Source organism: Maniola jurtina, chromosome 5 (genome assembly GCF_905333055.1).
Source record: "Maniola jurtina chromosome 5, ilManJurt1.1, whole genome shotgun sequence".
Classification (NCBI taxonomy): Eukaryota; Metazoa; Arthropoda; class Insecta; order Lepidoptera; family Nymphalidae; genus Maniola; species Maniola jurtina.
Window position 1 is genome coordinate 7717146 of NC_060033.1, and position 12884 is coordinate 7730029.

The window sequence follows — 12884 nt, forward strand, 5'->3', positions numbered from 1 at the left end:
AATGACCTTTTTGCTGAAAGACAATTCATGTTGGATGACTTGAAAGTAAAGTAGGTACCTAGTTCGCCGAAAGATAATTCAGCTAGATGACAAAAGCAGATTACCCAGTCAGCAGAGAGTCAACTCAGCTGGACGATACAAAAGCAGAATGAACATGTAGCAAAACGTCTGGAATTGTGAATAGTCTGTATGATTAGAATACTTCATTAGCTAGACCTAAAATTAGTTGGATGACATAAACGCTGAATGAGATGAAAACATCTGGTACCACCGTAGCGCCTAAACTACTGAGCTAGTTTTGTTGAATGATGAAAAATTGGCTGAAATTGACTTTGACTATGACAGCTAACTTCTGCAAGTTATATTGCTGGTGGACAATTAGCATAAAATTGCAATGTATATTTGTAGCTATTTGAATAATGAATTGCTAGTTAAATACGGGTTTCAAATTTTTAAAATTTCAATACGGGTTAAGATTCTACAAGGGCGATATAGCACTGTGACTTCTGGTGTTACACGAATGCAGTTTTATCGATATTATCAAATCGATTTTTTTTTTTTAACAGTAAGTTAGATCGTTGTTTAAACCCACTTTAAATACAAAATCTGTCAAGTGCGAATTGGGCTACGCTTAAAGAAGGATTCCGCAGCCATGTTAGTTGCAAAAATTTTGATGTTTTTTGGCAATAAACTACCGTTTAAGACATATATCTTACAAAAAAAACAGAGTAGAGATACCCTAGTTTTTTTTTTCAAAATTTAAATATGCCTCTTTATAGCAGCAACAGTTTTCTCTCTAAATTTGAACATTTCAGCTCTGGTGTATTACAGTTTATTTTTTAAATGGCTGTGACAGAGGGACAGACAGACTGGACGAAACTATATAATAGCTACTTGTACGGAATCCTAAAAAGGGCGGGCCCTTTGATCTTATAGCTTAAAAATATCTTTTGTACACGAATGACGAGCATAATATAGTATTTAATTTATAGAGTAAACAGATACACCCAATATGTAGGAATTTTACAATTTAAGTAAATATTTTTTTAGGTAGATTAGTATGTAAGAATGTTTTGTGAACTTTGTCGGCTCTTTTTGAAGTTGAACCTAAGTTAAGGAAACGTTCAAGTATTTCGGACTGCGCCTTATATTTTGGTACGCATATCTTATTCGCTGAAAGAAGCGCCGCACCTTTACACTCTAAATCTAAGGAACACAATAATTACCCTCCTTTGAAGTTCACAATTTCATTCGATTTTTAACCCCCGACCCAAAAAGAGGGGTGTTATAAGTTTGACGTGTGTATCTGTGTATCTGTGTATCTGTGTATCTGTCTGTGGCATCGTAGCGCCTAAACGAATGAACCGATTTTAATTTAGTTTTTTTTGTTTGAAAGGTGGCTTGATCGAGAGTGTTCTTAGCTATAATCCAAAAAAAATGGTTCAGCCGTTTAAGAGTTATCAGCTCTTTTCTGGTTTTCTTGTAGAAAAGAAGGTTAGATAACCGTTAGGTTCTTAATATTATGTCAATTGACAAATGTCAAGCTGTCAAGATGGACGTTGCCTAAATACATAATTATTTATTTGAAAATGATGTTTTGGAAAACTCAAATACTTTGGATCGTCGGGGGTGTTATAAATTTTTAATTTACACTTGTAGCAGATAAAATTGCATTGACGCCCAGTCCAGGAAACAATGACTATAATATTGTTACAAGAAGCCTACTTAGTTTTACAGCTACAGTATTGACAATCGTAATCATCTTTACTTGGTCTCACTCTCTCACAATGGGCTAAAATTCATATTCAGCATGAATATTACAAATTCTGCCGATCGTAAAAATAATTGGGATTGTATATATAGCAATGATTAGGTATGACATGATAGCAAATTCTTCAGAAGGCTGTTTTAATCAACGAATCCTAGGTACGTTACAGTATTAAAAAAGTTTTCATAGTCACTACTAATAATAGTAACTCATATTACATCTAAGTCATAAATATTAGATATTTCATGTAAATCTTAATTTACACGGTTAGTACAGGTAGATACTTTATATTATTTTAGTTACACGGGCTAAGCTAAACTGAAACCTAGTTCCATGAATATGCATCCATGCCAATATTATAAATACGAAAGTGTGTCGGTCCATCCGATTAACTTTTAATTAACGTTAATTTGTTACAGAGATAGCTTGAATCATAGTCATAGGCTACCTTTTACCACGGAAAATCAAACGAAATCCATGCGGGTGAAACCGCGGTCATCCTTTAGTTAAAAATATGTAAAATTTTGATGTTTGGGTGTTTGTTACTCCTTCACACCACAATGATTGAACCGATTTGGCTGAAATTTGGTATGCCCTAAATTAATACATACTTAGGCTACTTTTTATCTCGGAAGATCAAAGAGTTTCTGTGGGATTTTAATGAAAACCTAGCGTCATCTAGTAACTTATAACACTGTAACATAGAACAAAAGGCAATGTCATAATAGTGATAATATAGACACGCCGTATGTAAACAGAACAATTAGATCGCGGAATACTAGTTGAATCATTCAAATTGATACTAATTAACAAGTAGACACCATTTATATAAATAAATAAATAAGCCATATTTTATTTCCTAATCAAGTTTATATTATACTACACAACAGAACAGTACTTACTTGCTCCTGGCACGATGAAAAAATTGAATATCGCTTGAGTACCTATGTAATTCGTATCTGAAAATATGAGTTCGCTAAATCTGGGATTTTGTAAGAGAACTTACTTATTAACATTTCGAGATGTAAAATGACCAATCGTAAAAATTATGGTAATTCTTACTTGTTAGTAGTGAATTAGAAGGAAAATCTGTAGCCATTTCGCTATAATGGAATTTAAATTCAATAAGGCATCATTTTAGAACTAAAAAAGTTGAAATAATACAGAGAAATAGAATAGAAGACAGAGAGACAGAGGGACCAGCGGAAGCTTATTAATAGGCCCCATTGGCACCCTTACGGAACTCTAAAAAGTATACTGTAGGTACCTACCTACTAAAGATCAGAATCTAACACGTGACACGTGATGAGAAAGTGTTACATTTATGGTTTAATTTTACTACTTTTCAGGGCTTATCTAATAAATTAACGCGAAGTGTATAATTTGTACGCATGTTGTCTCAGCAAATAGTACGCCTAAATCTTCTAAATAAGAAGTTTACTCAAGCTAATAGATACTTAACAAAAGTTATAATCTTTGAAAAGCCAAAAATTAAATAGTTCTGTTTTTAACCCCCGACCCAAAAAGAGGGGTGTTATAAGTTTGACGTGTGTATCTGTGTATCTCTCTGTGGCATCGTAGCTCCTAAACTAATGAACCGATCTTAATTTAGTTTCTTTTTATTTGAAAGGTGGCTTGATCGAGAGTGTTCTGAGCTATAATCCAAGAAAATCGGTTCAGCCGTTTGAAAGTTATCAGTTATTACTTTTTTTACAGCTCTTTTCTAGTTATTACTGTAACCTTCACTTATCAGGGCTGTTATAAATTTTTAATTTACACTTGTAGGTGTAAGCTGTATCCACCAAAAATTAAATGCGATCTTTCCGAAAGTGACAATACTTGTATCTTACGATGAACCTTGTACCTACCTATAACCAATATATCTCCTGAAGTTCTTTGCCTCATTCCTTCTTTTATATACTCAACATATACCCAAAAATTTTCCTTACAGTTCCTAGCTAAGCTAAGCTAGGTAAAAGTAGATTTCATTTATAGTCCTACCTATTATCCTTTTACAAACTGGCCAATATTGCAGACTTACGAGTTCTCACCATATCTATGTACCTATTTACATATTATTATGAGATAACATTTAATCTTTACAAACTTTACATAGGTTTATTACTTCTTTCCAAAAAATAAGCATGTACCTTTATCGCGTTTTTTTCATTAGAATTATTATTTTGTGCCGATTTTAGTTATTCCTCATTCAGCAAGAATAAAACTCCAAAATTAGAAAAAGAAATACATTTATTTATAATAACTACAATAACTTAATGTGTTTTATGGTAAAGTCGTTTTTAACACTTTTCTGTAAATATTACCTATGAATTATTATTATTGTGGAAATATTTTTATCGCAAATAAAAAACTAATCTAGTAATTTCAGATTAATTTATATTTTTGGCAGGTTAAAACATTTTGTTTGCTCTGTCATAAAAAAATATAAAAACTAAAAATTAAGTTTAATGCTAATGTAAAGAATATCTTCAAATAAAATTGTTTGTCCTATTCGAAAGAGTCATAAAAATTTGAAGTGTATTTTTAGAAATGAGTAGACATTTTAAAGCAAAATATTTACCAAGTCATAAATAAGAATTTTTTTGTATAAATAATAGTAATTATATTTACGATTAATATAAGTAAGTGAGGTATGATGAAAATTACAGTCATGGCGTGCGGCTCCACCGCTCAATAGTGCCTAGAGATTACTTACTTAGATCTTTTGCATATTATGTTTTACAATAAATTTATGAGTAAATCCATACTTCCATTCTATCCATACTATATACATATACTATACTATGATATTATAAAAAAGTGTGTCTGTCTGTCTGTCTGCTACGTTTTCACGGCTCAACCGATCCCGGGGACGGGAATAGGCTACTTTTTATCTCAGAAAATCGTAGAGTTCATACCGGATTCTTAAAGGTTAACCATTTAACCGTTGAATTTATATGAAAGGTGCAAAGTTAGCTTACGCCCCGGAAATTGACTTCGGCAACATTTTATCCCACGGGATATTTAGAAAACCTAAATCAACGCGGATGGAATCGCGGGTATCATCTAGTAATACTTATTATAATTTAAAAATAAAGTTCTTGAGATTTTGCTAGAACAGAACATAAGTTTACGGATCTTCTCATTCTAAATTTTATCCCTCGAGGAAACTCCTAACATAGCCCTCTCTATAGCTCGCTGAGCGACTATTATGAAGAAGCTGTTTGTCAGTGTCCACGTTTCAGCACCATACGTGAAGACGAGACCATAAATTACTATCAAACAGTGATATAAATGTTAACTCTATCAAAACACTCGTGTGATCGATTTAACTACTATTAAAAAAACAGTTTGGTTTTTAAACCCTCACTCGTGTTTTAATACCCCCTATTATGCAACCGTTTCATAAACTAAAATTTTTAATTAGGTACTTACCTAATGTACCTCTTAATGAACCATTAAGAGGTATATTTAAATTTGAAAATGAAAGTAGTGAAAATGCCATTAGCTCTTAGACTACAAGATCACGATCACCTGGTGCAGCATCGCACGCGGAAGCAAGTAGGTATGTAATGCCCTACAATTATCATGGCAATTACTCATACAAGTGAGTAATCGACCGTTGATCAATGGATAATACCTATCAGCATTTTTATCCAGTCTGGCATTTGAGTCAATGCAGTTTTAGGGTTCCGTACCTCTAAAGAAAAACGGAACCCTTATAAAATCACTTTGTTGTCTGTCTGTCCGTCCGTCCGTCCGTCCATCCGTCGTGTCTGTCAAGAAAACTTCCCGTTGACCTAAAATCATGAAATTTGGCAGGTAGGTCTTATAGCACAAGTAAAGGAATAAATCCGAAAACCGTGAATTTGTGGTTACATGATACATCATTAAAAAAAAAAAAATGTGTTTCAATTTTCAAAGTAAGATAACTATACCAAGTGGGGTATCATATGAAAGAACTTTACCTTTACATTCTAAATCAGATTTTTATTTATTTTTATGCATAATAGTTTTTGATTTATCAGGAAAAAAATACTCGAGTACACAACCTTGGTGCGCGAGTCTGACTCGCACTTGGCTGGTTTTTGGTATTAGCTGCCTGGTTGCGTTTGCGGTATTTGAGGCAGGGAAAAATTCGAGTGGCGGAGTTTAGAATAATGGCGGCGGGTGGCTTGTTGCTGGATAAAAAGGAACAAAGAAAGCACTTACAGGATGGTCTTTCGCTCGCTTCTTATCTTCAGTCTTCCCTTCTTACGGTTCACAGCACAGCACTTCACTTTATTTTGGCTCGATTTTTGCGTGAACAACGTGGGTTTATTTATTTGCGCGCAGCGCGTTGCGGTTTACACACGATCGATCGTTGACATGCGTTTTTAGCGACTGGCGTTGAATCTTGCGTGTGAGTTTTCGAATGTACGCGAAGGCGGGGGAGTGAGATGGGTAATTAAGGTTTATAGGAGTGCGAGAGAGAAGGAAATGGCGCAAACATAGCTCCCGCCCCTTGAAACGTCGTTTCAAGAAAACACTATTAAATAAAGAGTATATAAAATTAAAATATCCATGACTAGGACAGCGATTAACCTTACTGAGCATTAATTATCTAAGAGAGACTAAATAGTAATAATTAGAAACTAAAAAATATAAATTGCGTAACTTAGAAAAGATTAATTATTAAGCTCAACAGGAAGTGGGCATAAGCGCACTACAGGTCGTTCGAGTGTACCATTCTTTGTTCTAACTAAAGCGACTCTAATACGGCCATCTGGGCCTGGAAAGACTTTCTCGACTTTGCCTAACGGCCAGTGCAGTGGTGCGCAATTTTGATTGATTAAAACTATTGTACCAACTTTTACTGGTCGAGATTCCGTATTCCATTTTGCTCGAACCTGTAGCGTTTGTAAATATTCTTCTCGCCAGCGTTTCCAATATGATTGTACTAATTTATCTAAAAGCGAAAAGCGTGAGAGTAAGCGAGAATTTTCGTTAGCGACGTCTGCAGCTGGCAGAACTTGGAGAGGTGTTGTGTTCAAAAAGTGAGCTGGCGTGATTGGTAAGGGCTCCGTTGGATCCTCACTAAGCATTCCGAGTGGTCGCGAGTTAAGCAAAGCTTCAATTTGACACAACACCGTAAGTAGTTCTTCATAAGTCAATATCTGTGAACCTATGACTCTAAATAGATGCGTTTTAAAGGATTTAACTGTCGATTCCCATCCCCCGCCAAAATGAGGGCCGTTGGGCGGAATCATCGTCCACGAAATGCGATTATTTGCGAGTTCATTTTTAAAGGCGTTATCATAAGTTGTATTCAAGAATTCATAAACCTCGTTTAAGTAGGATTTAGCACAAACGAAGTTACTGCCGTGGTCCGTCCAGATCCGCTGAATCGGGCCCTTTCTACTAAGAAACCTTTTCAAAGCATTTAGAAATGACTCCGTAGTTAAGTCAGGTGCGACCTCCACATGAACGGCTCGCGTAGTTAAGCAAATGAAAACACAAACATAAGCTTTGTGACTTTTTATACCGCGTCCTCTAGCGAGTGTTGTATAAAAGGGGCCACAATAATCTATTCCAGTATGCGCGAATGGCTTAGAAATATCCAACCTACATGCAGGTAGGTCAGCCATAACCGGTGCCTGGTAAGGTGTCGGCCGAGTTTTGAAACAAGGAACGCAGGCATGTATGCGAGCGCGGACGATTCTCCGTGCGGACAGGATCCAATATTTCTTGCGTAATAAACATAATGTGAGTTGCGGTCCCGCGTGACAACTAATGCGATGAACGTATTCGATAATTAAATTAACAATATGATCCTTGCTAGGAAGCAAAATAGGATGTTTATGATCAAACGAAATATCCTTGCAGGCAGATAAACGTCCACCAACGCGTATAATTCCGTCTACTAATATGGGGCGTAATTTTCTTATAGCGCGCGGTAAAGCCGTACCTTTGTTTAAGGCTTCTATATATTCAGAGAAATAAACTTCTTGAAGCGAGCGAATGATAAACAATTCAGCGGCATTTAAGTCCTCTGCGGTTATTAATCCGCGAGTAATTATGCGTTTAGAAAAACGTAAAATGTACACAAAGATGCGTAGCAATTTCGACCAATTGGACGAGCGTTCCGCGATAGCCAATATAAGAGGCTTTTCTGGTAAGACATTATTTAATACGACTGTTTTAGTCTCAGGTAAATCGTTTAAATCTGGAGCGAATTGCTTAACGGGCCAATCTTTACAGCTTTCGCGCATCCAAGTTGGGCCGCTAAACCATAAAGGATGAGAAGCAAGTTGAGAGGGAGTTAAACCACGAGACAAACAGTCACTTGGGTTTTCTTTACCAGAAACGTGGAAGAAGTTTTCCGGGGCTAAATTATTTTGAATTTTCGATACCCGATTAGCGACGAATGTTTTTAGTTTATGCGGACTGGAATTTATCCAATTGAGAGCGACTGTCGAGTCCGAGAATGCGTATGTGCGAGCAATAGTAACGCGAGAACAATAATTTGTCAACACAGCGCGTACCAACTTAGAAAGCAAATAAGCTGCACATAGTTCCAAGCGAGCAAGCGATACTGTTTTAATTGGTGCAACCTTGGACTTGGCACAGAGTAAACTAACAACGATTCCGTTTGGTGTGCTTGCGTGAATATATAAGACTGCACCATAAGCCTTTTCACTTGCATCCGAGAAAGCAATTAAATTTACTTCACAGTTTTGCGTTATACCGACATGTCTAGGTATCGATATTTGAGATAAAATGTGTAACTCGCTTTGGAATTTTAGCCAAGTTTGTGCAATATGTGCGGGAGGCTCCTCGTCCCAGTCAATTTTCAAAAGCCAAAGCTCTTTAATTAGTAATTTTGCGAATAATATGACAGGTGCTACAAATCCGAGAACGTCAAATAACTGAGCAATGACCGACAACATGTTGCGTTTAGTGCATTTCATTTCTTTAGGTGCAAAGTCAAAAGTAAACAAGTCTTTATGAGGTTCCCACTTAACCCCTAAAACCTTCTGACTAGATTCGGGTTCAAAGTTAATAGCAAGCGAAGGGTGCAAAAGTTCTTTAGGATAATGTTCAAGAAATTGCGATGAATTGCTCGACCATTTTAATAAATCGAAGCAACCCGCTGCGAACATTTCCGATAACTGGTCGGCCAACTCAATTGCGTCTTCTACGGTGTGCGTTGTACATATGACGTCATCCATGTAAAATTGACCTGCATTTATTACGGCAGCAGCTAAAGGGTATTTTTTGCCTTCGTCTTCAGCTAACTGCTTTAATGTGCGAAGCGCAAGAAAGGGACTTGAAGCGAGGCCAAAGCATACGCGTTTAAATTCAAATAATTGCAAAGGATCATCTTTGCAAAAGCGATAAAAAATTCTTTGAAATTTATAAAATTCTGGATGAACTTTTAATTGTAAATACATCTGTTTGATGTCTGCACAAATAGCAATTTTAAATAAGCGAAAATTTAGTAATAGCATAAATAAATCCGATTGTAAATTAGGACCTTTATGTAATAGCGAGTTTAAGCTTGTGTCATTTTCAACAGCAGAAGCATCCAGAACGATTCTGACTTTAGTAGAAACTTTATCGTCGCGTTGAACGCCGTGGTGCGGAATAACGTATTGTACGTCAGAGCGAGTTTGCGTTACTGGACTCAAGTAGTCTTTCTCCAGATATTCATCAATAATGTTATTATAAGCGTCGCGTAAAGAAGGTGATTTTTCTAATTTGCGTTCTAAATAATTAAAGCGTTTTTCTGCGTTTAGCGAAGCGTTACCCAACACACTAGGGTCGGACTTAAACGGCAAAGCTACGATATATCGACCGTGAGAATCGCGTTCTGTCGTATTTTTATAAATATCTTCGCATTCTTGTTCTTCCGTGCTAAGGAAATTACTCTTAGGGGAAGGTACATCCTCCAATTCAAAAAAGTTGCGTAAAGAATTATCTAAGCGTTCATTAGTAATAGCACATAGCGTTTGCGTTTGCGAAGGTGAAACTGATTGCGTTAGCGGGGCTGTGCCCATTAAAATATATCCAAGCGTGGTTTGTAAAGCGTGAGGCTTACCAGGCGGAGCCGCAACGCGGCCTGATAGCAGAATTTGCGTAAACATTTGCGCGCCTAAAATCATATCAACCTTACTTGGAAGGTGATAGGTATTGTCTGCGAGTGGTACGCTCTCTAAATAATTGAGCAGCGACCTTTCTACTGGTGATGTAGGTAAGTGATCTGTGATTTTGTCAACAATCAACGGCGTGAGCGAATATGATTTATTATTAAAGCGTGAAAATATTGTTATGCGACTTATACCCTTTATTTTGCTAGAGGTACCCCCAAACCCGTTCACAGACGCGGGATGTGTCAGGTTCTCTATGTGTAAATTTAAGCGTTTGACACAATCATTTGTTATATAGTTGTGTTGCGATGCATTGTCAATAAGACATTTGAGAGTGTTTTCTGTCCCACGTGAGTCTAAAGCGCGGACGCACGCAGTTGCCAGCAAAACGGTTGTGCGCATTGGTATACTAGTATTAAGCGAGCAAAGCGAGACTGCAGTTTGACTTTGTGATTTTGTATCCGAAGGGTCCGCAGGTGTGCGATCACCCTTATCTGCAGGTGTGCGATCACCCTTATCTGCAGGTGTGCGATCACCCTTATGTCCAGAAGTTTCGTTTGGACTAGACATATGGAGCAGAGTGTGGTGGTATGGGTTCATACAGGAAAAACAGGATTTATCCGAACGGCATAACCGGTTTTTATGCAGGAATGACAAACAAACTGTGCAGGATTGGTTAGCCTTCACTACCTTATATCGTTCTTGCGGCGTCAATTTTAAAAATTTAGGACAGCGGTAAAAATGTTTGTGCGTATCAGTTTTACAAAGCGGGCAACACTGATTCTTATTATCAACCGAAATAACAAATGATTTAGATGTACTTGAAGAGGGTATATTTCGTGGCGAAGGGATTGTACGTTGGCGCCAATTTTTATTTTCACTTGGAGTGCGGTGAGTGTTCTCAGGAATTCTATCATTAATTTTAGCTTGTTCCTTTATAAATTTAATAAAATTATCAAAAGTAGGTATTTTTTCAGAGCGTATATAATTTTCATACAAGCGGGCAGTCTCCTTATCTACCTTTTTTAAAGCTAAATATAAATAAATAAAGTCAGCCTTATTCTTTATATCCAACTTTTCAAACGCTGCGATTGATGTCCCACAAACATCTAAAAACGAGTTTAAATTATGCGATGATTGTAACTGTTTAAAGTTAAGCACTTGATCTAGATAGCTATAACCTAAAGCGCGGATATCCTGATATTTATCCACCAATGTTGAGTAAATAAGCTCATAGTTTTCTCCAGCGGGTTCGATTCCAGCTATGGACGTCAAGGCGGTATCCGAGAGTTGGCCTAATAAATAATGCAATTTTTCAGAATTACTAAGTTCTTTATTTTTGTGAATTGTTGTATTAAAACATTCATAAAAGATAGTCCATTGTTTTATATCTCCATTAAACTTAGGTAAAGTTATGGGGGGCAATTTTACTTTAGGCTTCCATGACGTCACAACTGGGTAATTATTCGGCGTTGATGTGGAAGGCGCACATTCATTCAACTTATATTGAACGGACGAAAACAGATCTTCGAATGCAATTAAAGATTGAAAATTCGCGACATATTCTGGATTATTGCGGATACGAGCCATATTTAAATCTTTAACAAGGTTTATGTATTCTGTGCGTAAATTATTTATATTAGCGGCTTTCGACAAAAAGTATTTAATTTCATCTTCACTTTTCGTATGTTGCGATGCGTTATATATAGACTGCATATTTGCAAAATAAGCCCCAACCTGAGCTTCCAAAATTAACACCTCTGCACTCACCTTCGGGGTTGAGCATTCTCCTTTCGACATGTTTTTAACTCGAGATTAACCGCGGCACAAAGTAGGTATTCAATTCATATACAATACGTAAAGTGAATAATAAAATGAAACCAAGTAGGTAGATAGAAATAAAATATCCAGCTTACGAGAACAAAGTACGTACTTACTTACCGATTCAATTCATACGACCCGTACTCGTAGGTAAAAAATTAAATTTTATACTTGAGTGGGTAAGCGAGTATAATATCACGCCTTAGAACAAGTAGGTATAAACTTATTGAAGTCGCTCGTTAGCGTAAACAACATTGTACCTATTCCATTCTGAATAGAATACGGCGTACCTACAGTCGGAAATAAATTATGATGTGTAGGTAAAAGCAACTTGGCGTACGGAATTTACCTATTCGATTTATACCTTATGTGATTCACTTAACCTTTTTGCGAACTAATTTAGGTTTTGTGATTTGATTTAAATGCACTGCGCTGTATGTAGGTACCTACTGCACTGTAAATATTGCACTGTAAGAAAGTCTTTTCTGCGTTTTAAATGATACGATATATTAATATCGTTCTATAGCGTTGCGTAGTAATTAATACTATAATAAATAGGTACACTCGATTTTCCCTGTAATTTGCGTATGCGAAGTAAGTAAGTATTGCGAAATAAGTAATTTGCGTATGCGAAATAAGTAGAAGTATACTTTAATCAAGAGATTTTACCGAAGGACCTGCGTTGCGTTAATTGCGTGAAATATTATAGCGAGATTGAAGTGGCCAATATTTGTGGCCAAAATTGAATATTATTATTAAGAAATGGTTCCATCCAAGGTTCGTTAAGGACCAAACTTTTGGTTGCGTTTGCGGTATTTGAGGCAGGGAAAAATTCGAGTGGCGGAGTTTAGAATAATGGCGGCGGGTGGCTTGTTGCTGGATAAAAAGGAACAAAGAAAGCACTTACAGGATGGTCTTTCGCTCGCTTCTTATCTTCAGTCTTCCCTTCTTACGGTTCACAGCACAGCACTTCACTTTATTTTGGCTCGATTTTTGCGTGAACAACGTGGGTTTATTTATTTGCGCGCAGCGCGTTGCGGTTTACACACGATCGATCGTTGACATGCGTTTTTAGCGACTGGCGTTGAATCTTGCGTGTGAGTTTTCGAATGTACGCGAAGGCGGGGGAGTGAGATGGGTAATTAAGGTTTATAGGAGTGCGAGAG

General features: G+C 36.7%; 1 protein-coding gene across 1 annotated transcript in view; it reads right to left on the reverse strand.

The window, feature by feature from the left end:
• Positions 1 to 9823, reverse strand: part of LOC123865222 — a 21195-nt gene extending 11372 nt beyond the window's left edge. The window contains exons 1-2 of the mRNA XM_045906103.1: positions 5981 to 9823; positions 5818 to 5820 (exon numbers count right to left, since the gene is read on the reverse strand). Coding sequence (XP_045762059.1) covers positions 6436 to 9807 — 3372 coding nt within the window. The 5' untranslated portion in view covers positions 9808 to 9823 and the 3' untranslated portion in view covers positions 5818 to 5820; positions 5981 to 6435. The remainder of the gene's footprint in view (positions 1 to 5817; positions 5821 to 5980) is intronic.
• Between the last annotated feature and the right edge of the window lie 3061 nt (positions 9824 to 12884).